The 27159-nt window shown below is 36.4% G+C and overlaps 1 protein-coding gene across 1 annotated transcript in view; it reads left to right on the top strand.

The window, feature by feature from the left end:
* Positions 1 to 27159, top strand: part of TBL1XR1 (TBL1X receptor 1) — a 177782-nt gene that overhangs the window by 138434 nt on the left and 12189 nt on the right. The window contains 9 exon segments of the mRNA XM_030330359.1: positions 8547 to 8692; positions 10902 to 11124; positions 11838 to 11970; positions 12352 to 12493; positions 15072 to 15135; positions 15233 to 15330; positions 16832 to 16892; positions 24933 to 25054; positions 25195 to 25269. Coding sequence (XP_030186219.1) covers positions 10959 to 11124; positions 11838 to 11970; positions 12352 to 12493; positions 15072 to 15135; positions 15233 to 15330; positions 16832 to 16892; positions 24933 to 25054; positions 25195 to 25269 — 861 coding nt within the window. The 5' untranslated portion in view covers positions 8547 to 8692; positions 10902 to 10958.

Genomic DNA, 27159 nt, shown 5'->3' with positions numbered 1-27159 from the left:
GATCCTCTGACCACCTGCATCAGGATCACTTAGAGAACGGCGAGTGGGGCCCAGGAATCTGCATTTTACAAATGCCCCAGGTGATTCTTAGGCATAATAAAGTTTGAAAGCCACTGGTCCATATTAGGTGTAGGACAATTAGAACTTGACAAGAAAGTTGACAACAGGTATGTAGCATGTTCACAATATCTTGAAAGAAAAATTATATTTAGTAATTATTCAAGATAAAATAGAAAGCATGATATGTACACATTGAGATTTGGAGTGTGAGAATATCTCCTAAACAGGGAGCTGCCACTAAAAGTGGTGTATTTCTATTTATAGGCAAGATTTTGCAGGAATGAGGAGGCATGTTTATATCAGGAGGATACCATGAGACATTCATTTGAAGTTACTTCCGGAAGTAGGAAATGGGAAAGAGTTTAAGAAATTTATAGTTCTGTCAGCTCAGATCAGGTTTCAGATGGAGCTCAGAATCTAACTCGTCTTAGCACTTGAGACTTATTCCAAAGCTGTTTCTTGGTTCTGATCTCTAATTAGACATAGAAATGGCCATTTTTGCAATTGATTCAATTTTGGAATCCAGTAACTCCTTTTCTGGGTGGTTTTAGGTGTATTTCCATGTACTTATCACTGTTAACTTATAAGAGATAATTACTGAGGGTCAGTCATTAATGTCTAAGAAATATGCAAGTTACTTTAAGGCCATAAGAATTTCTCTTCAATGATTTAAAGCAATACAGAAGGAACTAGAATCTTAATATTGCTACTTTCCCTATAAAAGAGTACTGAATTGGATTAGGAGATAGGAAGAAAGAAATAATCATGACAAAGAAAGTGTCTGTGAAAAGACCTTCAAAGGACTGGTTTGTAAAGACTACCCACTAAGGAAAGTAAATTCTTTTCTTGCTTGTCTCATTACTTGGAAGCTCTCAGAAGTCCAAAAAACCCTTATGAAAGGTTTGTTCTGTTTTGATAGGTACATAATTTAGAATAATGTTTTCAATAAGAACTTCTAATATTTGCTTTCTGTAAACTGTTTAATGTTGACTGGACTGTGGTATCCATCCCCAGAGAGGATAAACCCCTTAAATTGTTTTCATCTTAAATACTTTTACTATGTGATGATCATCCTATTATGACTATTATCAGCTCTAGAAGATATTATCTATTAAAAGCCCCTCTCCTCTTCTCAAATTATGTAACTTTTGATTTTTTTTTCCCCTTCATCTGTAAACATTTGTTGAAAAGGGATTATATTGTGATATTCAGCCGCATATGTTTTATAGGCTTTTGTTTGAAATAAATCATCCTCCTCTACTCATCGAAACTAATTAAGAGGAAAGTATATTTATTGTAGGATATCTGTATTAAGTATTGAACTTTTTTTTTTTTTTTTTTTAATTCTGTCTCCAGGAAGTTCACCCTAAGCAATTACTTTGGTATCCATTTTGTACTTTTGTGAACTAGACCTAGGCTTTCATATTCAATAAAAATTTCCTAGGGAATAAAATTTTTTCTCTTTGAGATGAAAATTGAGTGTATTGACAGTGTAGTACCGTAAGTAATGATTGACTTGATATGCAGTATGCCCCATTTAATTAGCCTTCGCCCAAGGGCATTAATAATTTGATTGCCCTAATAACTCACATCTAGCAACCATATGCAGAATAAGCACAAAGAGGTACATGCTAAGTGTGTGGAACAGAACTTGATGCGTTGTTAACTTTAGGAGATTTAAGGTGGTTTGGACCTTTTAAATTTCCCTCTCCCCCTTTTTTCCCTTTTCCTCTTGTACATCACCTTTGACTCTCGTGTAGTTATTTGCGTGTTTATTTTTTTCCTAGAGAAATTGTACCTGGCAGTCACTTGTGACCGTTGTGCTACCGTTTTTCTTGTTGCTCTGTATAAGATGTAATTTTATTTTGCGTAAATTGTGTATTTGGTTTGGGGGAGAATTCTTGATTCTAGATAAAGCTGTCATCTATTTCAGGTTTAAGAGCTCAATGACATTTCTGTTCGTGGTGTACTTGATATTTTGCACACTGAAAGAGTTGCATTTTGTGATTGAAGACTAATTGGAAAATGCAAAAGCAATATGTCCTTACCACTGAGCTATTTTTTAGATTGTGATTCTGAATGTTACATTTTTTTTAAATCCTCATGTTTTTAGAACTGAGGTTCATCTTGCCATATAGTCTCCATTTATGAGAAGGTGATGATATATGTAAGCTCCGAGTATTTGATTGATGAAACATCATCTTGTCTTTCCCAGCCCCCTGCTCCACTGTTCACTAACTTTTTCAAGTCTCTCTAGAGAGAGAGGCTTTGTACCATACCACTTTTTCTGAGATGATGCTTCCATGAGATGTTCTAGTATTTGTTTATAAGATCATACACACTTAATTTAGACATCTAAACATGTTACAGTAGGCACAAGCTAACCAGAATGTTTATGTATAACATTAAGGTTCTGATCTATAATACCAAAGAGCCTGTTCGTTGGTTCTTTTCATTTAATGATTTTGTGTTAACCCCTACGATGGCTAAGAAAATGTCAGCAAATGACAGTGTAGTTTCTTTTGATTCAGATAAAAGTAAATGAGCTATTCAAACATTCCTTCCTCCACATCCTCCTTCTGGTGCCACTTATAAACCGACTTTAACAACAAGGCCTGAATGGAGTCAGGTTAAACTGGCTATCAGTGCCACTAGCTGTGAAGGCCTGGAGTGAGCAGAGCTCAGGATCGGATATGTCCACTTTTAGTCTTACCATTTTTATGAGTAAATGGCCAGCTGCAGAAGTGCAAGTTAGGTATATATAATTTTGCTTTGTAATCAAATCAAATATGCAGTAACATTGATTTGTCACATAGAATTGTTGTACACATGACTAATTAACAACAAAAAAATAAAAACAGGTTGTCAAAAATAGTGGTAAACTGTATACTTTGAAGTCACTTTTTCTCTCTTATAAGCTGAATGACTATTTTTTGCTGATAGAAGAAATTCCTATTTACACATCACTACTGACATACTTGTTAAAAGATAAATGTCCTTTAATAGTTGCCAGAGAACTATTCAATTTTAATAGTAATCTGTGGGGTTTTTTGGTTTTTTTTTTTGTTTTTTTTGTTTTTTTTTTTTTTAGGATAGCCTAGCATAGTGGAGGGTATAGGGAAACATAAATTGCTGATGGCATTGTAGATTTTCACAATTTGGGGGCAAAACAGTTGAGCAATTGTGAAAACTTCCTATAAAATGTTCATGTTCCCCTCAACTTTTGAGGGGAATTCATTCTAAGGAGAAAAAAGTATATACATGGCAAAATCCTATACATGTAGATATTTGAGGAGAGATTCCTAAGTAGTAAGCATTTGGAAAGTCCAAATACCCATCGATGGGATGAATAATTTACTACTTTGAGTACATTTATTGTCTGAATAGTATGATAATATTAAAATTATTTCAGAAATACATTTATATGGATGTTCATGGTTTTATATATATATATGTGTACATATATATATATGTATATATGTGTATATATATATAGACAAAATTAGGGCACAGAATTGTATAGCTTGATGTGTTATATTGTGATGGAGGAAAACTGTATAAAGGAAAAAAAGGAAATATAAAATATTAACAGTTGCATTTGAGTTTGCTATTGTAATTTTTTTCTTCTCCACGTTGTCCTTTATTTAAGTGCTGTATCTCAGTCTTCACATGCGAGATCCTCTATAGCATTTTCCCCCCTAATTCTTTACACCTTGTAAAATCTTTAAGCATTTAAGTATGGAACTTTTGAATAAACAGAAGTCTGGGTCTGTAGGGACAGTTGGAAGTGGATTTGGGGGTAAGGAAGTGTATGGTGATGGAACAAGGATATACGTTTCTAGGTTTTTCTTACCTGAAGTTTAAATAGGATCTTGGACAAATTAGATTTTCATTCTGGACTGTGTTATGATAACACTTAAGCTTTGTTTGTTGGTTCAGGCAGTCCATACCATAGCCATAATGTCCAAGGCCCATTTTCACATTCCTATTTGCAAAGTACAGTTGGCATGCTCTGGAGGACTAACATGTCTTGGAGATTACGATCCCTGTCATCCCAAGGGAAAGCACTCCTTGTAACAAGCACTGTATAGCAAACAGTTGTTTTGTGATCTTGTTTCTTATGTGGGAACCATGTGTAGTCTCATGAGTGACCATGCCTCCCTCACTCTGGCCACTGCTTGTCTTCATTCCTGAGTTACTGTATACTGAACCTAATGGTTTTTAGCCTTATTCCCTTCTGGAGTCTCTTCTGCCTCCCAAATCTTAATCACCGTAGCAAATTTGTAGAGTACTTGATTACAGAGGTATTATTTATATCAGATTTGTTCTCACTCCTGAAAAGAAGGGATGCTATTTTAAGCAGTCAAGGCAGACTTCCAGCATCTCACAGATTTAGGTAGACCCTCTTTGCCTTCTATTCTGTAAATCAAAAGTTGCCCCTGGAAAAGTATTTCATGCGTATATATTTACAGATAAACCGAAATCTTTTTGGCATAACCCAGTTCAAGTTTTAGTTTTGCTTAAGTCCTATGCTTTTTTTCTGGATTCATAGATATTCTGATGTGCCAAAATACATTATAGTAGAATTGCATTCTGATTTAACACATTTTATTGAGCATTAGTTAAATTAGGTAACATTCGAGATTCTAGGTTCTAGTTCTAGGTTCTAATAGTCGTTCCTAGGAGACTAGGCCCTAGTAAATGAAAAGATTTACTAGGCATAAACTCTTCAAGCTGCCCAGTCTAGTAGTTACACACATGCATACAGTCCTGCACACACACAAGATAACCATTCAGTGTGGTAAATACCATACAAACACAAATTTTAGGATTAGTATAGAAGAGAATGATCCACCCTCTGGGGTAGTGAAAGGAAGGACTTTACCTCATTCAGATAGGAGAAAAGGACTTTGGAACATACAAGGTACAGAAGTATGAGATAGCATTAATGTATTCACAGTGTTACCTGTAACTGGCAAATACTTGAATTTAATGTGCAATGGGCAAAAGGGGGGTGGCGTGGAATTGGGAAGATGAGTCTGGAGAGATAGATAGGGTCAGATTACAAAGGTAACTGTGTGTCATACTTAGTTTGGTCCTTATTAGGAAGGTCAAAGGGATCATTGAAAATGCCCACATAAGGAGTGATATGATTGGTTTTGTTTCACAGGTAATACTCTAGTTGTAGTGTGACAGATGGGCTGAGCTGGGAGAACAAGGAAAGGAACTTAGGGCAGTAACTGTAGGCAAAAGATGATGGGGACTAAACTCCAGGTTCTAGCAGAAAAGGAAAGCTGATGACAGAGACCAGAGAGGTAGGATTGATAGAATTTTGTGAATGGTGGAACATCAGGAGCCTGGGTAAAACTTAGGACGACTTTGAAGTGTAATAAAGTAAGGTCAAATTTCTAAGGAAAAACAAGTTTTAAGGAGAGGAATAAGAAAAGTAGTTGTGTGGGGCACCTGGGTGGCTCATCGGTTGAGTGTCCCGATGCATTGGGCTTTGTGGTGACAGCTCAGAGCCTGGAGCCTTCTTCGGATTCTGTGTCTCCCACTCTCTCTGCCCCTCCTCCGCTCATTCATTCTCTCTCTCTCTCTCTCTCTCTCTCAAAATAAATAAACACCAAGAAATTTTTTTAATAAGTAGTCTTGAACATAATTTTAAGCTGCCATATAATGCTATGACTAGAAATAATAAAAATTACGGTTCAATTCCACATTTATTGAAGCAGAGGGTTTTTAATTATGGACCATTTTTAGGGTAGACATTAATGAGAAGTGTCAAAACAGTGCTAATAACCCCTTCAGAGTTATTTTCTTACTATTTGAGAACATTGTAAGCACAATGTGTGATAACTAGAGATGGATGTAAGGACCTGTGATAGTTTCTCTCCTGGTCTGACAGAACAAATTCAGGATATATGCAATATTTCAGCCAGAAATTGACATTGTTCCACCTGCAACTCTTCAAGCTTGGACATAAGCTTGAACTCTAATTTAAACGGGGTGTAAATATGATGATTTTGATGGTTTAAATTGTACTCGTGAATTAGAGAGTACAAATGTCATGGACTTTGCTAAAATTTTGTGAGGCTTATGAAAATCACAACACTTTAAAAATGTTGTGAATGAGATGTCTTAATGTTTCATGCAGTACTAACACCACTTTCTAGCACCCTGAGTTGAAACCAAACAATGATGTAATCCTTTATTTTCCATTAGTAAACAGGAGCTCACTCTGTCTTCGCTTTATTTTTGACTACATTCTAACTTAATTGTTCCATAGGAGCAGCAGAATGTAGTAGTTACCTCCAGTCGTCTCTGAATGAATTAAATCCTTATCCTCTTAAAGAACATGTGATCTATCTATCTATCTATCTATGAAATATACTCAGACATAAAAAATGAAATCTTGCCATTTGCAACAATATGGGTGGAGCTAGACAGTATTGTGCTAAGCTAACTCAGAGAAAGACAAATACCTAATATGATCTCAGTTATATGTGGAATTAAGAAATAAAACAAATGGGGAAAAAGGAGAAGCAAACCAAGAAACAGACTCTTAACTACAGAGAACACACTGATGGTTATCAGAGGGGAGGTGATGGGTAAAAGTAGATGATGAGGATTAAGGAGTGCACTTGTGATGAGCACCAGGTGTTGTACTGAAGTGTGGAATCACTGTATTGTACACCTGAAACTATATTACACTGTATGGTAACTAACTGGAATTTAAATAAAAACTTAAAAATAAATCCTTATCCTCTTATGGCTGTTTTCCTATCTGCTGACTCAGCTTATAAAATATAAAACTATATATGTGTTGCATGATGTAGACCCTCCATACATGGTATTGTCCATCTTGAAGTCTTGTTAAATCTTTAAGCCACTGGGCTGTTTAGCTCCCCCTGTTTACGACTTACTGCAGAATTTAAGGAGGAGTGTGTATAATTAAAAACAGGACTCTCCAACCTCATGCGTATGGATTTCACTGCCTTATCTTTACCCTCTCTTTCCATCCTTCCCGGCCTTTATCGTAGCCCTCTACCCTGAAACCTGGAATCTACGTATATTCAGGTAGTTCTGAGTTTCCTATAGGGACAATGCAGATGATGCTCGCTTTCATTGATGCGTTTCTTAGTTTCATTGCTGTGTTTCTTAGCCATCTCTGTGAGCTCAAATTAAGCTAAAAATGTGGTTAATAATGATCTTGCCTGTGGGTAAAATCATGAGTTAAAGTCTCAAGTAATCTTTTTTCACTTCTCACTGTGGGTTGCAGGAATGGAATGGCTAGGTGTTTCAAAGAGGGAAGAAAGGAGTCAGGAGGACAACTTTAGGTATACCTTGTCTACTGACCAATTAAAATATTTCCTAGCCACATGCTTTTTGTGAGTCCAGAGTATTTTATTATACACTGTTCATAAGTGCCACAAGAAGCCTAAAAGTGGAAGCACAAAATGCAAAAAGACAAAGAATAGGCACTAAAAAAAACTAGGGTAGGCTAGGCAACAGTTAATTACATAGGTTAAATCAGTTTAAGACACAAGTAAGCCCATATGCATTTAGTTTACTTAGTATGAAAGTTTCTTAACATTTCATATAATGTAATTGAATTGTTTAAAATACATTAATGACATTTGATGATGAGGTCTGAAGGATGTTTTAGTAAAGAGAATAACCTCACTTGGGTCTGTGATTTTACTAGAATTTATGTTTGAGTTTGGACTTGACTTTCATAAAAGCAAGACCAACATATAGAGATTTTTATTATGTGTTTTGGGTTTAAGTATTTCAAATTAAATTTAGAATTTCTGGTAGAAACTGGATTTTTACTTGCCAACTTTCATTTCCTAAAGCTTTCATTTAGATGGGTTATTACTAAGTGGCAAAGAATTAGTTAAGTGTTTTGGCACTTACCTCATGCATACAGTGAGATTAAGCATAAAAATTATCTTCATTTTTATATTAATTTTAGTTGGCTTTTTATTTCCTAAGTTTGAAAAAACTGCAAAATATTGGATTTATATGGTGTTTTGACATTTGTATGTAGAAAATTTAAATATACTACAGAAATATTAAATGTCACCTTAATTTATCTTGACCTAATTATCTCGAGTGAAGCAATTGACTCCCATGATTTCCAAAGACTTTTTTTCCCCTGACTTTAAAGTTTGATGCTATTTTTTGAGGAAATTATGTTGCCTGGCTAAATTTTATATGCATTATAAGTTTTAAATAGTATTTATGTAATTAAGGCAAAAAGGGTATTTTATGTAATTAAGGCAAAAAAGGGAATGATGTAAAAGTTCATAATGTTTGGATTTTGGTACTTCTTTGTGTAAAAACATATTATAATCGTAGCTAACAGTTTGGGATTTCAAATGGATGGATTATGATTTTGAAAGATTACAGAGGTCATTCACTTGTGTCCTATAGCATGTTGCTACTGGGAGAATAAATTCTTATACCTTTCCTTTTGCTTTTAGGATTTTCTCATTCAGCATTTACCTTTGGTATAGAAAGCCATATCAGTCAGTCTAACATAAATGGTGCCCTCGTCCCACCTGCTGCATTGATTTCTATCATCCAGAAAGGTCTACAGTATGTAGAGGCAGAAGTTAGTATTAATGAGGTAAGGAAAAATTATTTCAAATACTAACTCTTAATAGTGTCCTTAAGTCTGATATCTTGGTTGTTCATTCATTATCTGACTTTAGCTTTACCAGGTTGACAAAATTGAAGGGTGGTGTTCTTTATGTCACAGTCAGGTTGAACAGGCAAGGCACGTTGGCTCCCAACTGTAAGAACCATCATCTCTGTTTTATTTCCCTTCTATGGTTCATAGTAAATAGTAAGAAATAAGTTTCTGCAAAAGCAGCTACATTTTGCTGTGGAATGCTGACAACCGATAATTGATGGTCTGAAGAATTAAAAACCGCAGGTTATGTGCTTATACCTGATTTTGGAAGGCATTTAGAATTAAAGCCATGTCTTGATACTATTGCCTAAGGCCCATATATAGGTGGTTTAATTTAAGTGTCAGCCAATTATGACCCATGAGCCAAATCCTGCCTGCTTGCCTGTTTTGTAAGTTTGATTGGAACACAGCCACACTCATTCACTTAAATATTATCTTAGCTACTTTTGTGCTACAGTGCATAATTGAATCATTGTTACAGAGACCTTATGCTCTGCAAAGCCTAAGATATTTACTGTGTTGGCCTTTCGCAGAGAAAAGTTTGGAAATCCTGGTCCTATCTAGCTGAAAATTTCATACATGTCAGGATTTAAATACGTGGAGCTCTTCGTCGTATTTCATGTTTGCAGAGATTAACATGCTCCCCCTTCCCTTTCACAAGTATTTTTAAAACAAGCATCCATGGTTTCTATATCAATATTCATTAGTATAATTATGTGGTATACTAATATTGATTTCATTATTTTTGGTTTCCTAATCTGTATAACTGAAAAATCCACTAATACTAAATTATGTGTGTCCTCATTATCTTTTAGTAGTTTCCGTCCCAAAGTGGTCCCTGTATTGTGGAGGGTGGATAAACAATTTCCACCAGTGGCCAGGAATAAAGTCTCATTTTATCTGAAAAATAATGTTTTGTAGATTGTAATACTAGTACTCTACAATGTATCTTCATTGGGATTAATATTTTTAAGTTACTTAAATTCTCCTAACTCCTCAGATAACTCCATTATAAGTGACAGCTCAGAAAGAGGTGCTGTGTTTTGTAACTCCGAGCACCCCATCACACCACTGTAGATTGTCGTGTTAGTGCATGTTTCACCAGACTTACGTAGTCAGGCCTTACATACACATATTCCCAGCTAATTTGCCCAGTTGTCTATTTCGACTTATTCTGTGTCTCTTCTTGTGCCCGCTGAGAACTTTTTTTTTTTAATGTTTATTTTTGAAAGAGAAGGAACGAGAGCTGGGGCAGGGCAGAGAGAGAGAGAGGGAGACAGGATCAGAAGCGGGCTCTGTGCTGAGAGCAGTGAGGCACATAAGGGCTTCAAACTTACGAACTGTGAGATAATGACCAGAGCTGAAGTGGGACACTTAACCAACCGAGCCAGGTGCCCCTGCTGGAGAACTTTTTATTAATTGTGCGCTACCTAAGTATATCCGTGAGAGGAGCTTTGAAAATTATAGCACTCCATAAAATTACAGAGCACCAGTCTCAGAGTTAAATGATGGTATTCTCAAATGTTAGTGTTCATAAGACGACCCTAGAGAGATTGGTAAAACCCCGGCTTCCTGAGCCCTTTAGAATTTGATTCTGTACATTCGAATCTACATTTACAACAGCTGCCTGGTGTGATGGTAGTGTCATTGTTCCTTGGATCACACTTTGAATAGCACCAGTTAAGAGATCTTGGTTGCCATTGACTAGCTGTGTAACTTCAACAAGTCTTTTAAACCTTATTGTGCTTCCATTTCAACATTAGTAAAATGAGATATGGCCAAATATCTGAAGTCTATTTCTTGTTTAATATTTGAATCAAATCACAGGAAGCTTTCGAGTCCAACAAAACTATTTTAAAAGTTTTTAGTTTTAAGGATCCATTCTCCTGTGGCACCAAGTCTCTTACCATTGTATGAACTATTTCATATTGGTCATTACTTTTCGCTAACGGAATTTTGGAATCTAATTAATAAACATTTTATCATCTGGGCCTACTTTTTATTCTTTCATTATCTCCGCTTTACCTGGCAACATTTAACAGTATGAACTAGAGGAGGAGGAAGATTTAAACACCTATTTGCAGTTGCTTCACCCTAAATGTGTTGTCTTTCATATTCTTTTCTCACAATTTTCCAAATCCAGGATGGTACCTTGTTTGATGGTCGACCAATAGAGTCTCTGTCACTGATAGATGCCGTAATGCCTGATGTAGTACAAACAAGACAACAAGCTTACAGAGATAAGCTTGCACAGCAACAAGCGGCAGCCACCGCAGCTGCCACAGCTGCCACAAACCAACAGGGATCTGCAAAAAATGGCGAAAACACAGCGAATGGGGAGGAGAATGGAGCACACACTATAGCAAGTGAGCTGAAATCAGAATTTAAAAAGTTCCCTTTCAGAAGAAGTATCTGGCTTTATGTGGATGTCTCATCTTCTAAACTGAAGTAACATCATCTGTTTCGTTTATGCCAACTGTTTCCCTAACTTATATCACAATTCAGATTTCTGTTCCTAAAGCTCCAGAAAGATAGATTTACTTACATGGATTTTTTTTTTTTTAAACATTTAGAAACCATTTTCTACTGTTAGGTAAATTTTCTCGGCTTTTGATTTCTAAAGAAAATTTGTAATGCAGTCTTTAACACACACAGTAAAACTCTGACGTGGAGATAGAAAGGCACCTCTCATGTTATATGAATGATATCAGCAACCCCTACTGGCAGAAACTCAGAATAGTGTTGGCGTGGATTATATTTAGCTCAGATCATTTTGTCATTTTAGCCATGTTTGGCTCTAACCTTGTTGCAGCCTTTCTCCCTGCCTCTCCCCCACCCCAAACACACACTCATCTTTGTCTTTTAAAAATAGTATGGTCATACATAACTAAAGATATACTTAACTTGTCCTCATGTGACAAGTGCTATATAAGCATTTTCACCATTACCTGACAGTTAAAAAACAATTTAAAAGTTACATATTATAAAGGAGGTATTTGCTGGTTAAGAATTATTTTTCTTCCTCAGGATGTTGTAATATTACCTAATTGGTATTTTCCACTTATTTCTGCTGACATAGATAATCATACTGATATGATGGAAGTGGATGGGGATGTTGAAATCCCCCCTAATAAAGCAGTTGTGTTACGGGGCCATGAATCTGAAGTTTTCATCTGTGCCTGGAACCCTGTTAGTGATCTCTTGGCATCAGGGTATGTTTCTCAAAGTGAAACTAAATGTATTTTTAAAATATTGTACTGAACTATTACACACTTTATAAAAGCATTACTTACATTTCCAGGTTTTTGTTGCTTCTTTGTGGTCCTTTTGCCTTTGTAAATCGTTATTTCTTCGTAAAGAATCTTAGAAGTTTAAATCTTTGAAGTAATCTTAGAAATTTTAATTAAGCTTACTGCTTAAGAAGGTGGCCCAGGGCCCCCAAAATGGAGACTAAGAAAACTCCTGGAGATGGAAATCTCTAAGACTCTAGTTTTTATTTGTTTTATTAATAATAGTATATAAATATGTTACTTTGGTTCTGGGATACTTGAGAATGTCATGAGATCTTAAATAATCTGTTGCATACTTTATAGGTCTGGAGACTCAACAGCAAGAATATGGAATCTTAGTGAAAATAGCACTAGTGGCTCCACGCAGTTAGTACTTAGACATTGTATACGAGAAGGGGGGCAAGATGTCCCAAGCAACAAGGATGTGACATCCCTAGATTGGAATGTGAGTATCACTGTTAACCACGATGAATGTAGTTACTAATGTACTTAACCTCTCTGGACCTCAGACTAATGGCAGGTTGTGTCTGTTTGTCCACATGTTTTTGAATTTCACTAATAAGAACAACAAACTAGGACTCCCCATTCTGAAGTGTGGTGTTAAAAAAAAACAAAGACTGGCCCTCTAGCAGTCAGACCGAGGTTCAGCTTGCAGCTCTTCAGTTTGTCTTGCAGCAGCAGAACCTTTGTAAAACTGGTGGTGGCCCGCTCTGCATCATCTTCCTCACGTGGAAGGTACAAGTGGGATAATGGTACCTACATAAACGAGTTAATAGATGAAAGTCAACAATAGGCACATACATACTAAATCCTTAACTACGAAGTCCTTTGCTGGGGGAGGAGAGAAATTTACATTAAAAAAGCATGTTCTTGTTTTTCTCATTTGCTATATCAACTGATGAAAACTTGATTGCCTGCCTTTTAGGGGCCATTAGTCTAGGTCACTTCCAGGCTTCATTCAACTGTAGCGGTCTTACACTTCTCTGATTCTGTTTGTCATTCCACATCTTTCAGAGATAACTTAACTGTTCTGACTTAATCAGAAAGTTTGAGCTCCTAGTTGATAAAGCTTCACCCTTTCATTTTCACATACGTGATTAGCAGCTTCATTTGTTTCATGCCCATGATTAATTTGTGAAAAGTTAGCATTTTACAGTTCTGTATCTTTTCCATGTTGCCTTTTTCTTTCTGCATCCATTTTTTACCTACCCTCCCTATTCTAAGAAACATCTTGGACTATTTCAGTATTACCAAGCATTTAATGGGGTTCGTGGTCCTTTCCTCAGCAAATGAACACCCTTTCCTCCTCTGGCCTCTGTTTGACAGCTTTTTGTGCAGCTTTCCAAAGGATCTTCCGAATCTCATTCCAATGAATGAGGTCTGTCTTTAAAAATGATTGCTCCAGCTAAAGTTTTCAGTTTCTTTGAAATTCTCCCAAAACTCATAGCTACCTTTCTTTAGTGTTGTCTTCCAAAATTTCCAGCAATGTATTTACCCTTTCCCTCCTATGAAGTTAACAATTACAAAAATGAAAAGAGGTTTAGCATGTCACAGTATTGTTTGGTTGTAGGGTCAGGACTAAGAATTATCTTCTCAAATGGGACCTTATTTTTATATCTTAGGTCAGAGGCCTTATCGCCTTGATAATGCTATTTGGTTCAGAGGCCATATGTTAATGAAATTTACAGGTTATACTAAGGATGGTTACCAAATGATTTGTTGAGCTTGGTGATTCTGAACTGCAAGTTACAGTTTTTAAAAGTGTGGACTTTTCAAACATGCATTATTCACTATGAACTTGAATCTTCCACTAAAAGGGGAAAATGTTATCCTTTAAAATATACTTTTCCTACTGTAGTGGTCCATGAGCTAAGACATTTGGGGACCAGTAGTTTAAAAGAAACTTCCCATTGTGTGGAGTCTGGAAATAAGCTTTTGCTGTTGGTTTCAACATGCTCCTTCTTCCTCAGATAGAACCATAGAGCCAATTCCTGGCAGGACTGAGTCTACAACCTCTAGAACCAGCATCTGTTTGTTTCTCACTTACCTGTACGTAACGTATGGTTTGAGAGGTCTGAAAAAAGGTGATTCTTGTTTTCAATTCCCTTTCCAAACACCATCAAGAAAGCACTTGAGTAAGGCAGGATTTCATTCTGTGTCTTCAGTAGTGTTTACTAATCCCAGTAATAGTCTGTTTCATGCACTCTGTAACTTGCACTTCCGTAGATCTGTCCTTCTGTTGTACCATCAAGGTCAGACACAGCAAGGGAATATAAGATTAGAGAAATTGGTATGGATTTCTCCTTGTGGTAAAGTAGTTCCAGGCAATTGTACTCACTTCATTAACTATAAAGTCAGCCTATGCTCTTTTCTGGCTTTTTTTTTTTTCTTGTATTTATTTATTTATTTATTTATTTATTTATTTATTTATTTAATAGGATCTCGTATTGGGAAAGAATTAACAAAGGAAAGAAACATTCAGTGATATTTAAGTATCTGGTCATCTGAAACAGCAGTGTTGTTTGGCTCACACACAATACAAGCTTCATTTAGACAGTAAAAGATTTAGAGGGAGGGCCATATAAAAACTTCTACTTATAACAAAATGTTTTAGCCAATTTTGCTTTTACTGTTAAATCATTATTATATGATTTTGATGTCCTTCCCAGTCTACCACCCTACTCCCATCTTCATCATGCGCACCTATGAGAATACTGGAGACCCTAGCACGCATAAAGTAGTGATGGTCCTGCCTCAGAGTGCTTCCTGTCATTCTTGAGATTTGGATATAAGGCTCACACACTGACTGAATGCTGATTAAATAAATACTAGCTTCACAGCAATAAAGGGTGTTTTGTAGGTCTTTGGTAACATTCCCAAATAGGCAGTTTGGGAATTGGCAAACAGAAATTTTGAGGCAGAGAATGTCAAGGATCTGCTATTTCTAAGGTTTAAATATGAAATAGTCTAATTAAATGCCCTTTTCGGATTATATAATTGAAGGAAATGTGTTTCTCTGACAGAGTGAAGGTACACTTCTAGCAACTGGTTCATACGATGGATTTGCCAGAATATGGACTAAAGATGGTAAATGAAGCATTTGTCTTTTCATATATTGTTGTTGATCTAAGTTTAAAGCTTGAAGTAATTTTAATGGGTTTTTTTGTTTGTTTTTAAATATTAGGTAACCTTGCTAGCACCTTGGGGCAGCATAAAGGCCCTATATTTGCATTGAAGTGGAATAAGAAAGGAAATTTCATCCTAAGTGCTGGAGTAGACAAGGTAAAAGAACATTAAACTAAGTTTTATAAAGGTTAATGTGTTACAGAGTATAACCTAAAGTAGTATTTTCTTCTGCTAATCATATAAACAACAAAACATTCATATATGGGAAATTCAGGTATGAATTTATGATGATAATAGAAATGCTCTTAGATTTTCTATCCACTTATTCCTGAATTTACTCATCAAAATGCCATTTATTTTATTTTTTTATCTTTGTGACCACGCCTCAGTTTTGGTGGAATTTGTGGGAATAATGAATGTCATACCTCCCATACTCTGCTTCCTTTCTCTTGTTTCTAGTTTATCTCAGCTATGAAAATAGCTCCGGAGTGATTCCATGAGAAATCTTAGAGCCAGTCTGTTAGCTGAACTCCTGGTGTTTAATTGAAAATGTAAGAAATGCAGGATCTTTCCAGCTTTTTTCACCTAGCTAGGCTGGAAAATATGGATAGGTTGAAAATACAGCCTTCTTGCTTTCATTTTCCTGGGTCAGCCCCTTTGCCATACCTCCCAAGGTGAATATAGGTTTAAGATTATTTTAATCCAGGGGCACCTGGGTGGCTCAGTAGGTTAAGCATCTGACTTCATTCAGCTCAGGTCTGATCTCACTGTGAGTTCAACCCCCACGTCGGGCTCTTGTGCTGACAGCTCAGAGTCTGGAGCCCACTTTGGATTCTGTGTCTCCCTGGCTCTCTGACCCTCCCCCACTCGTGCTCTCTCTCTCTCTCTCTCTCTCTCTCTCTCTCTCTCTCTGTCTCTGTCTCGGTCTCTCTGTCTCAAAAAAAAAGATTATTTTAATCCAGGAAAGTATATGATCATAGTTAACTGAATGAGTTGTCAGAAGTAGAGAGAAAAAAAAAAAAAGGAAGGAAAGTAAGGAGGCCAGGAATAGGAGGGAAAAGTTCCATTAATAACCATTGCCACTGTATGATGCTTTACATCCCCAGAGTTACACTAGTAATGGGAGGGTGTTTAAAGGAGTTCTGAATATATATCCACTCAGATTTATTGTCATACTTGCATATACTATACAAGACGTTGTCTTCAATCTTGTCAAAATTCAAGCTGCTGTAATGTATAAATGTGAGCTTTAAAAATCTTAGTATTGAGAATTGGCTGATGACTTTATTAACCAAGAATTTGCCTCCTAATAGCTAAAAAGCTAGAAAAATTTTTTACACTAAATACGCTATTGCAGTTGAGTTTCTAAAGCATTGTAATATAATGTCTGGTATTTTGTAGACAGATAATAATTATCTGAAGTAAGCTGACTGATGAAAAATCACCAGGGGAAACTGAAACTACTTAATAGTCATTTTCCCCCCCCCAAAAAATGAAATATACTCTCGTACTATTGGGGATAAAGTAAATGTTAAAAATTAAATTCACTTTGACATTTCCCATTGCTTTAACATAGTTAGGCATCTTATGTATGCATCTGTCATAAACACCTTTTAACATTACTCTTAACATATTTTCCTTTTCTTTTCTATCTTAGACTACAATTATTTGGGATGCACATACTGGTGAGGCCAAGCAGCAGTTTCCTTTTCATTCAGGTAAATCTTCACAATTTCCATGAGAACTGGAGCTTTCTTCTGTTTTTCTAATTAAACTTATAAAGGGATATAATTTACTTAAAATCTTGAAATATCAAATATCAATCTTGTTACTAGTCCTTTGAAGAGTTTGATGTTCCATGACTTTCAGATTGTTAATTGTCAGGGGATCATCAAACGTTTTCTGTGAAATTTACTGTTAAAAAAGCGTTTGCAGCCTAGTGCAATTAGATCGGTATTATTTAATGGTGAAAACATAGATTTTTTAATCAGGCGGTCTAAGTTTGAATGGCAGTTCCCGGGGCGCCTGGGTGGCGCAGTCGGTTAAGCGTCCGACTTCAGCCAGGTCACGATCTCGCGGTCCGTGAGTTCGAGCCCCGCGTCAGGCTCTGGGCTGATGGCTCGGAGCCTGGAGCCTGTTTCCGATTCTGTGTCTCCCTCTCTCTCTGCCCCTCCCCCGTTCATGCTCTGTCTCTCTCTGTCCCAAAAATAAATAAACGTTGAATGGCAGTTCCCCCCCCCTTAACAAGCTTTAAGACTGAGGAAGTCATTTAAACTTTCTGAGCCTCATTTTCTCTATAAATGAAGGATTATAATTATACTTATTTGTTATGAGGATAAAACTAAATAATGTTTAGGAAAATAATGTATAAACTCATACAAATTAAGGTGTTGTCATTTCTCATTTTGGACTCGTTTCTAAATCGGTCCTCCTGTGTACATGAAATTAAAAAAAATAGGTTTTCCAAACATTGTTGGAACTTTGGTACTTTGGATGGATTTCTCTTCTAAAAAATAATTTGACATTTAAATACAGTAATTCTGAGCTGACCTCTCCCACCTCCCACCCCCACCCCCACCAACATTCTGTGCTCCTACCTCCTTGATACATAGCCATGCACCAGGTATACAACTTGATGAGTGGACACAGCTGGATTTTAGTACCAGCTCTCCCTGGCTTTGTGCTTTTCTTAGGGAGTTTCCTGATGATAATTACTAATATTAAACAAGATGCCTAATAACTACAGTTGACCCTTGCTAACAACACAGGTTTGAACTGTGCAGGTCCACTTATATACGTGTTTTTGTTTTTTTTGTTTTTTTTTCCAGTAAATACAGTTGCAATACTGTAAATTTATTTTCTTTTTTATTATTATTTTCTTAGCATTTTTTTCTCTCTAGCTTACTTTTATTCTAAGAATACAGTATAAAATTCATACAACATACAAAATATGTGTTAATTGACTGTTTATTAATTGATAAGGCCTTTGGTCAACAATTAGGCTAGTAGTTAGGTTTTGGAAAAGTCAAAAGTTACATGAGGATTTTCAACCGCATGTGGAGGGGGTAGGTCAGGCCCCTAACCCCTGTGTGGTTCAAGGGTCAGCTGTATTAGAACAGTAGTGTTACTGTTTTACTTGATTTAACTGCTGCTTTGATTTTGTTGTGATTGGGAAGAGTTTTGTTTTGAAAGGTAACTGAAGGTAACTGGTTATTTTAAAATCTTTGGTGACATCCTTTTCACACATAGCCAGTAGCACAGCATCACCTTTAAAATTAAAACAGCTTCTGACATTTTGGCTTTTTGTCTTTTCTATTTAGTGTGACTAAACAAGCTAAATAAGGTACAAAAATGACTGTTCTGTAGTACCTAGGTAACATAATTTTGCAAGCATCATTTTAAACAATTCAGCTTGATTAAAGCTTACCACATTTACACATCAGTTTTTGTTTACTTGTTTTACTTCCTTTTCACCTTTGTTTCTAATCTTCACCCAGATAGATTTCTCTTAGGCCTCTGGCTCTTCCACCTAAAAGTTTCTCCTGCCTCCTAAGAGTGATGAAAAGTTGAAATAAGTTAAGTGTTTGGTACTGTTACTAGCTACTCTGTAACCTAAACCACCTTTGTGTTAGAGATGGTGCCCTTAGTAGTTATACATGATTCCCTTCAGTCCTGGCTACAACCTGATGAGGTAGGTGGCATTGAAGTCATTTTACAAGTTAAATAGGCTTTTTACCCATGATATTCTTTCTTGCCATGCATTTTTGTCTTTTTAAACAGCTTTATTGAAGTATAATTGTCATAAAATGAGCTATACACATTTAAATTGTGCAATGTGATATGTTTTGACATATGCATATACCATTGAAACCATCACCATACTTCAGATAACGAATACACCTGTTAGTTTCGGAAGTTTCCTCCTGCACCTTTGTGATCTCTCCCCTCTATGCCCAGACAAAGCCACTCATGGCCTTTCTTCACCACATGTTAGTTTACATTATGTAAACAGAATCACACCGTATGTATTCTCTTTCATCTGGCTTCTTTCCCTCTGTATAATTGTTTTGCATTCCCTTCAGTTGATGATTGATATTCCATTGTATGGATACACCACAGTTTATCCATTTACCTGTTGAAGCAAATTTAGGTTGTTTCCGATTTTTTGGGCTACATAAATAAAACTGCTATCAATATTCATGTGCAGATCTTATGTGGACTCATGCTTTCATTTATTCCATGTAAATATCTAAGAATAGAAAAGCTAGATCATACGGGAAGTTATATGTTTAACTTGTTAATAAACAGCTGAACTGGTTTTCCAAAGTTTACATTTTCCAAACTGGTTTACATTTGCACCAGAGGTGGATATTCTAGTCCCTCCATGTCCTTGCAGCACTTGATAAGTGGTCAGTGTCATTAATTGGAGCCACTCTAATCGGTGGGTATTGGTATTCCACTGTGGCTTAGTTTGCATTTTCTTTTTTTTTTTTTTTTTTTAATTTTTTTTTTTTTCCAACGTTTGTTTATTTTTGGGACAGAGAGAGACAGAGCATGAACGGGGGAGGGGTAAAGAGAGAGGGAGACACAGAATCGGAAACAGGCTCCAGGCTCCGAGCCATCAGCCCAGAGCCTGACGCGGGGCTCGAACTCACGGACCGCGAGATCGTGACCTGGCTGAAGTCGGACGCTTAACCGACTGCGCCACCCAGGCGCCCCGAGTTTGCATTTTCTAACGACTAATGATGTTGAGCATCTTGTCATGTACTGTTTACCATCTATAGATCTTATTTGGTGAAGTGTCTGTTCAAATCTTTGGACCTTTAATTTATTGTTTTCTTATTACTGAGTGTTGTGAGTTCTTTATTCTGGGAACAAGTTTATCAGGTATTTACAAATGCTGTCTTGGAGTCTGTGGCTTCATTTTGCATTGTTTTAATAGTGTCCCTCTGTGCCAACTCTACTTCAAACAAAACCAACCAAACAAAATGTCCCTCGAAGATCAGGAGTTATTAATGTTGATGAATTTTAAAATTATTTATTCTTTTATGTATCATGCTTTCAGTGTCTGTCTGATTTGCTTTTTGTTTGTTGATGTGGAAGTTAAGGTCACTGATTTGTGACCTTTCTGCTTTTCTGATATGGATATTTAGTGCTATAAATTTACTTCTAACTGCTAATTAGTGACATCTCTGTCTGCATAGCTCTCTCTTCCAGTAATGTCCTATGAATTACAGCTATCTTGGTCTCCCCAGATTCTCAGCTTTATCTTCAGCTCAGGAATTGCATTGATCTCTGCCTAGAGAGATTCCTCTTTCCTTTGCCAAGACTTGGACACCCCCCCCCCCGACCCCATCCCTAATTTATGAGCTTGGGCAATTTTTTAAGAGCACATTGGTGGTTGGTTTCCATTTTGTTAGGAACCACTGTCTTTCATTGCTTGAAGTCTGGTGTCTTAAATTGTTATTTCACATATTTTGTTCTGGTCGTTGGGCAGGAGGTAAATTTTGTCACTATTACTCCATCTTGACCAGAAATAGAAGTCTACCATGCTTTTTAAGTTACCATATTTTAATTGCTGTGCTAAATTTTCTCAATATACACTTTTGTATAAAACATAAATCATGATTACAGATGAGTTGCGATAAGTGACCATTTCATACCCATTAGTATGGCTATAAAAAGTAATAATGTTCATGAGGGGGTGGAGAAATCAAGGCCCTGATACTTTACTAGTAGGTTTGTAAAATGGTACAGTCACTGTGGCAAGCAGTACAACAGTTCCTCAAGAAACTAAACATATAATTACCATGTTATGATCCAGCAATTCTGCACCTAGGTATATCTCCAAAAGAATTGAAAGCAGGGACTTGAACAGATTCTTGTATGTCAGTGTTCATAGCAGTATAGCAATAGTAGCCAATAGGTTGAAACAACCCAATGTCCAACAGACGAATGGGTAAACAAAATATGGTCTATACATACAATGGGTTATTATTCAGCCATAAAAAGGAAAGAAATTCTGAAACATGCTACATTAGTGAATCTCACACATGTGCTCAGTGAAATAAAGCAGACACATAGGGTCAAATCATATGATTGTACTTATAGTAAATATCTAGAATAGAAAAATTCATAGAGACAAAAAGTAAAAGATTAGAAGTTCTCAGGAGTGGTGGGAGGGAGAAATAGGGAATTATTGCTTAATGGCTACAGAGTTTCTGTTTGGGATGATGAAAAAGTTTTGGAAATAGTTGTGATGGTTGCACAACCTTGTGAATGTAATACTACTGATTGTACACTTAATAAATGACAAATTTTATGTTAAATATGACCACAATATATCAAAATTAATAATAAAATATACCAAAACCCATTGAATTGTACACTTTAAATGGATAAATTTTATGGTATGTGATTTATATATTAATAAAGCTGTTTCTAAAAAAATGCAAATGAATAATAAAAGCCTTTCTCTCCTTACTGCATAGGTTTGGGTCATTCATTACGTTTTTAAATTACGAAGGATGGAGGGAGTAACAAAATATATCAAATTGCAGAAGACGAAAATTAGAATCTTAGCTCCAAGATTTTAAAGGGTTGTGTAACCCTAGTCAAATTAATTAACTTTTCTTTATCCCTTTTATCATACATAAAATGAGACCAGTATTAGCAAACACACCTCTCACATATCACTTACAGAAAAATGCATTTTATTAGAGTTGCATTTCTGGTTTTTTTTTTTTTTTTTAATTTCTTTATTAGTTTCTATACCCAACATGGGGCTCAAACTCATGACCCCGAGATCAAGAATTGTATGCTCCTCCGACTAAGCCAGCCAGGAGCCCAGTAGAGATGCATTTCTATCCTAAAGAATTGGCATTACCTAGACTCATTTTAGGAATAAATACAAAGTAAGGAACTATGTGTTCTTAGATTACACCCAATTTTGTAACTATTGTATTCTATGAGCTAGGCATATCACAAAGCATAAATCCTACAACTCACGTCACAGCATTCCCCACCTTCCCCCAATTACCTTCACCTGGCCATACAGTTTCTTTTTGTTTTGTTCTGAACCTAATGGTATACTTATTTGAATGCCACTTCTTATTTTGTCAGCCTCCTGTTTTGCAGATGGCTTTGCATAGAAATAACATCCTGGTGCGTCATGACAGATACTTGGCATTCTTTATAGAATTTTATTATACTTTTAATTGTTTTCTAAGTTTATTAGACTTTTCAGGCCCTTTTTCCCCTATCACTCAACATTAGGACAAATTATTTATCAAAGAAGCAGTTTGTTAAAATTATTTTCAAATATCTTCTGTGATAGTATTTAGTGTCAAAATGAAAGTGTAGTAGGTACTGAGTCAAATTCCTGACGTGAAAACAGAGTCTAAACCAGATACCAAGAAAGGGAATTTAATACAAGGAAATAGTTAGGAAGGTGTTGGAAGAGTGAAAAACAGGAATGTTTACTAAGAGTGTAACAACTGCAGAAAACCTAAGACTATAGAGAAGGCAGGATCTCACTGCCCAGTGGGAATTAGAACTGTTAAAAAAAACAAAACACAACAACGATCTGGCAAGAATAGGCACCTTGGAGTGAGTAATCGTTGCCACTGCCAGAGACCCAGCCTTGAAAGAGAGAGAACAAAATTGTCTGTCTTCTCTGTCTTGACCGTGATCTCTTGACGGTGTCCTCCACCGTATGAACCCACCTGGAAACCAGTGGGCACAGGAGTCTGGGATATGTAATTTGGAAGAGTCCACCCTCTGTGTGTAGAGTATAGCAGGACAGAGTGTGTTACGAATGGCCCTGAGAGTAACCAGACAACGACCAGGACAGTCATCCACATGCTCTAAGATGATGTGATGCATACAGACTAGCAGCAGAGCTCATATGTAGTGCTGATCAAAGTTGGATATACTTTGGATCATAGTACTGATCAAACTATTTTTTGTTGCTGGCTGATTTAAGTTGGATTCTCCTGGAAGCAGACCTTGAGCAAGGGATTTGAGTGAAGTGCTTTATTAAGAAAACACTCTCACGAGAAACAAGTGAGGAATTATAGAGAACAGAATGGGAAAGCAGGAGGGGAACCACAGAAGAAGGGAGCATTTTCTGCAAAAGAGGGCCTGGCCTTAGCCTAATCCAGGCCAGGCTTTGAATTGTTTGTTACACCTTGGAGTTTTCCATCTTGAACCATATACTAGATTTTTTTTTTTTTAATGTCTTGCTGTAGTTGCTCAAAATTCTCCATTTTGAGTCATAAATGCTTTAATTCTTCTTTCTTTTTGCTGTTCTTTTCCATAGTTGTAAGCTCTTACACATGATGTATTCCTTGGCCTATCAGTCTAACAGTGCTCAAAACACCTATTTATAATATGCTCAGTATAAAAATAGCCATTTACTATTATGTGTAGATACATACAATGAGGAAGTGGCTTTCGCCCTCCCCCCCATAGGTACCAGTTTTGACCTACTTTATTAAATACTTTATATCTCCATTAATGGGCATACACAGCTTAACTTCAGCTTTCCTATTTTTCTCCTTGTCTCTAAGTGCTTGCTCTAAATGGTAAACTTGTTCTGTGAAGGGCAAGAAAGGAACTTTTTTAGGCTTTATAAGCTGTCGAATTTCTGTTGCAGCCAGTTGAGTCTGCCCTTGTAGTGCAAAGCAGCCATAGGTCATAAGTAACCAAATGAACTTAGCTAGATTTTAATAAAGTTTTATTATAAGGACACTAAAATCTGAGTTTTCTATGATTTTTATATTCATAGGTCTTCTTTTGATCATGTGTCACCTTTTAATCTCTACACCCAGGCAAATGAAATGTAAAAACTACTCTTGGTTAATGGTCATAGTGTGTCCCTACTGCTGTAAATCCATTGTTTTTTGTATGCTCCTATTGTTTAACCCAGTTACTTGCTATCATGACCTTAATCTGCATTACTAATTATAGAGAACCTTTGCACCTTGGAGCAGGGAGAAATGAAAAGAACGAATCTCCAATCACACAGAGCTAAAATAAGTATTAATAGCCGGCCAGCTTTGGGGCATCTGAGGTTTTAAATTCAATGATAACCATTTTAAGCAGTATTTGACAAGAATCACTTAGAAGAAAATGTTTTTGCAATCATGTGCAATATTCCACTTATCAGTTGAGTGGATAATGGAAATTATTCAGTATAACATTTGTCTAACTTGTAATTTACAAAGTACTTTTCACACACATTATCTCACTTGATTCTCACAGCTTCCTTGTGTACTAAACCTAAAAGACTTTATCCCCTTTTTTCAGATGAGGAAAATAGCATGAAAGCTTAATAAGTGACTTGCTTAGGGTACAACGGTTAGAGATTGGCAGAACCAAGCCTCCTTGTCCAGTGAAGACTCCAGAGAATTTTAGAAATAAAAGGAAGTAATGACATCACTTTTAATTTTTTACCAATGAGATCCCAAGAATCCAGGGCTAGTAGTTTATAGAGCAAGCTCTCAGGAATCCTAATCTGGTTACCAGGTCAGTGTACTTGCTGTTAGGTTGTGTCTCACATCAAGACAACTGAACTGAAATTTATTAATATTTGATACTTAGATACCATAATTTTTAAAAATATTATCTTAAAAACTATAGAGTAAAATGTTTAAGTTCCTGTTAGCATGCTTAATGTCCAACCATGTTTAAGAGTAAAGCTCCTAGATTTCACTGCTTGTGGAGTGAATGCAAACCTAGCCCTTTTTCCTTTTCAGCACCAGCATTGGATGTTGATTGGCAGAGCAACAACACCTTTGCTTCTTGTAGTACAGATATGTGCATTCATGTCTGTAAATTAGGACAAGACAGACCTATTAAAACATTCCAGGGACACACGGTGAGTAACCATTTTTTTCCCTCCTTTAAAGTGGTTATGATGAATAAGTAATATTACAGAGTGGTTTTGAAATATGTTTAATATCCAAAGAGCAACCCAGTCCATAAAATGAAAATGTGAATATTTACTGTTACTTTTAGAATGAAGTAAATGCTATCAAATGGGACCCAACTGGCAATCTTCTGGCCTCCTGTTCTGATGACATGACTTTGAAGGTAATTCAGATAGTGGGGAGAAATGCACTGGGGGGCCATGCAGCGTGGCTGCTCTGGGCATGGTAAGGTTGTTGAAGATGTCTCTCTTACAGTTCATTGAATGCTTAAACCTGGGTCAGGACTTACTCTTCTTTTTAATAGTTAATCACTGTTTTTTATTTTATTTTGTGTGAAATGCTTTAAGTGTTTAAATATGGCAAATAAATTCTATTTAAAATAATGTGTGGGGGCTCATGGGTGGCTCAGTGGATTAAGCCTCCAACTCTTGATTTCAGCTCGGTAAGTGAGCCTAGTTGACATGGCCAACATCTGCAGCTTGACATGAATTTATGTTTTTCTTGTCAATGTGACTAAAAGCAAAACTATCACCTTGCAGCTATGCACAGTCACATTTAGAGAAAAAAAGCATTTTGAGATAAAGAACAACCTAATACTAATCTCCAATATTAATGAAACTTTGAGCCCTTTCCTACAAAATACTAACTCTTGTGAAAATAAATTTATCCTTAACTTTGTAATGTCAATGGCTACAGGCGTGATGACCCTTACAGATGGGATAATCATGAAGGAAAACTGCTTTTCCTCCTGTGAACAGACTAAATGTAACCTTGGTAACCTGGTGGGTTTTTTTCGTTAAGTACCTGCTGTGTTTTTAGTTACACATTTTTTCTCAAGCCTGGGCTCCCTTGCAAACATTGCTAGTAAAAAGGCTTTTCTTAATGCTTTCGTCTCTGTGAACAGAGTATGGCGCAAAAGTGGAGATGAAAGAAGGCCAGTGGCTGGAGAGCCTACTGAGTTGCAGTTAGGAGTTTGAACTAGAAAGTGTTGGAGAGGTTTTTGTCCTAACAATAATAAAAGGTCAGAATTTTAAAGCAGAAACGAAATGGATCAATATTGTGTAGTAGAGCCAAATTCTGAGAACAAGGCACATGAGTTAGAATATCATGCAAAGCCTGAACGGTGATTTGAGTCATGCAGATGGAGGTGGCAGGTGGGTCTTACGCTCAGAGAAGAACTCCAACCTTGATATAAAAATTTGGGAATTTTCTGCAGATGGGCGGCCATTCAAATCCAAGACATGGATGAAGCTGTGTAGTTAGAAAGTATAGAGTTAAGAAAACAGGGAAACCTTGAAAACAAAAGTCTTAAACTCCAATAATTACCCTCTCAAGAAGAATGAGCTTCTAGAAGGAAAAAAAAAGAAGGAATGACCCAATGGAAAGAGAGTGTTTAAAGAAGAATGTTGCAAGGGAGTGTGATGGATGGGAGTGGTTAACAGTCGCAGTGCCATTGAAAGGTCAAATAAATTAAGTTTTAAAACATTGTGGGGTTTTTTACATGGAGTTGTAAATATCTAGAATATAAAAACGTTTATGATTTTGCTTTGTTATCTCTTACTAGTACATGGCAGACATGTGAAGTGCACCTAATTTTTGTACGTTGTTGTCGTTGTTGTTGTTGTTGGCAGTTGGGTTTGGTGTTGGTGTTTGGCAAGGTGTTACCCCCCCACCCAAGCCTTTATTGAATGATTTTGCCAGAAATGCTCTCAGTGTAGGTTTCTCTTAATTTTTGCTCAGTGCCAATATGACTTTTAAATCTATATACGTGTATGTTTTCAACTTAAGAAAGCCTCATTCTCACGATTTTAAATTTATTGCTTTGTTAACCTTTCGTGGTTTGTTCTGTAGGAGTCATTTTCTAAACTTATGTTTTATTATGGTAAGAAAACTTAACATGAGATATTTTTTTTAACAGATTTTTGAGCATACGGTACAGTATTGTGCAGCGGATCTGTAGAGTTGAAATTTTATGCTTGTTAGTTAGCCATCCTTTTCCCCTCAGCCTTTAGCAACCACCATTCTTTTCCTTGCTTCTGTTGAGTTTGACTTT

The sequence above is a fragment of the Lynx canadensis genome, chromosome C2 (assembly GCF_007474595.2).
Source record: "Lynx canadensis isolate LIC74 chromosome C2, mLynCan4.pri.v2, whole genome shotgun sequence".
In the NCBI taxonomy this organism is placed as follows: Eukaryota; Metazoa; Chordata; class Mammalia; order Carnivora; family Felidae; genus Lynx; species Lynx canadensis.
Note: the sequence above shows the minus strand (reverse complement) of the source record. Positions and strands in the feature narration are given on the sequence as shown.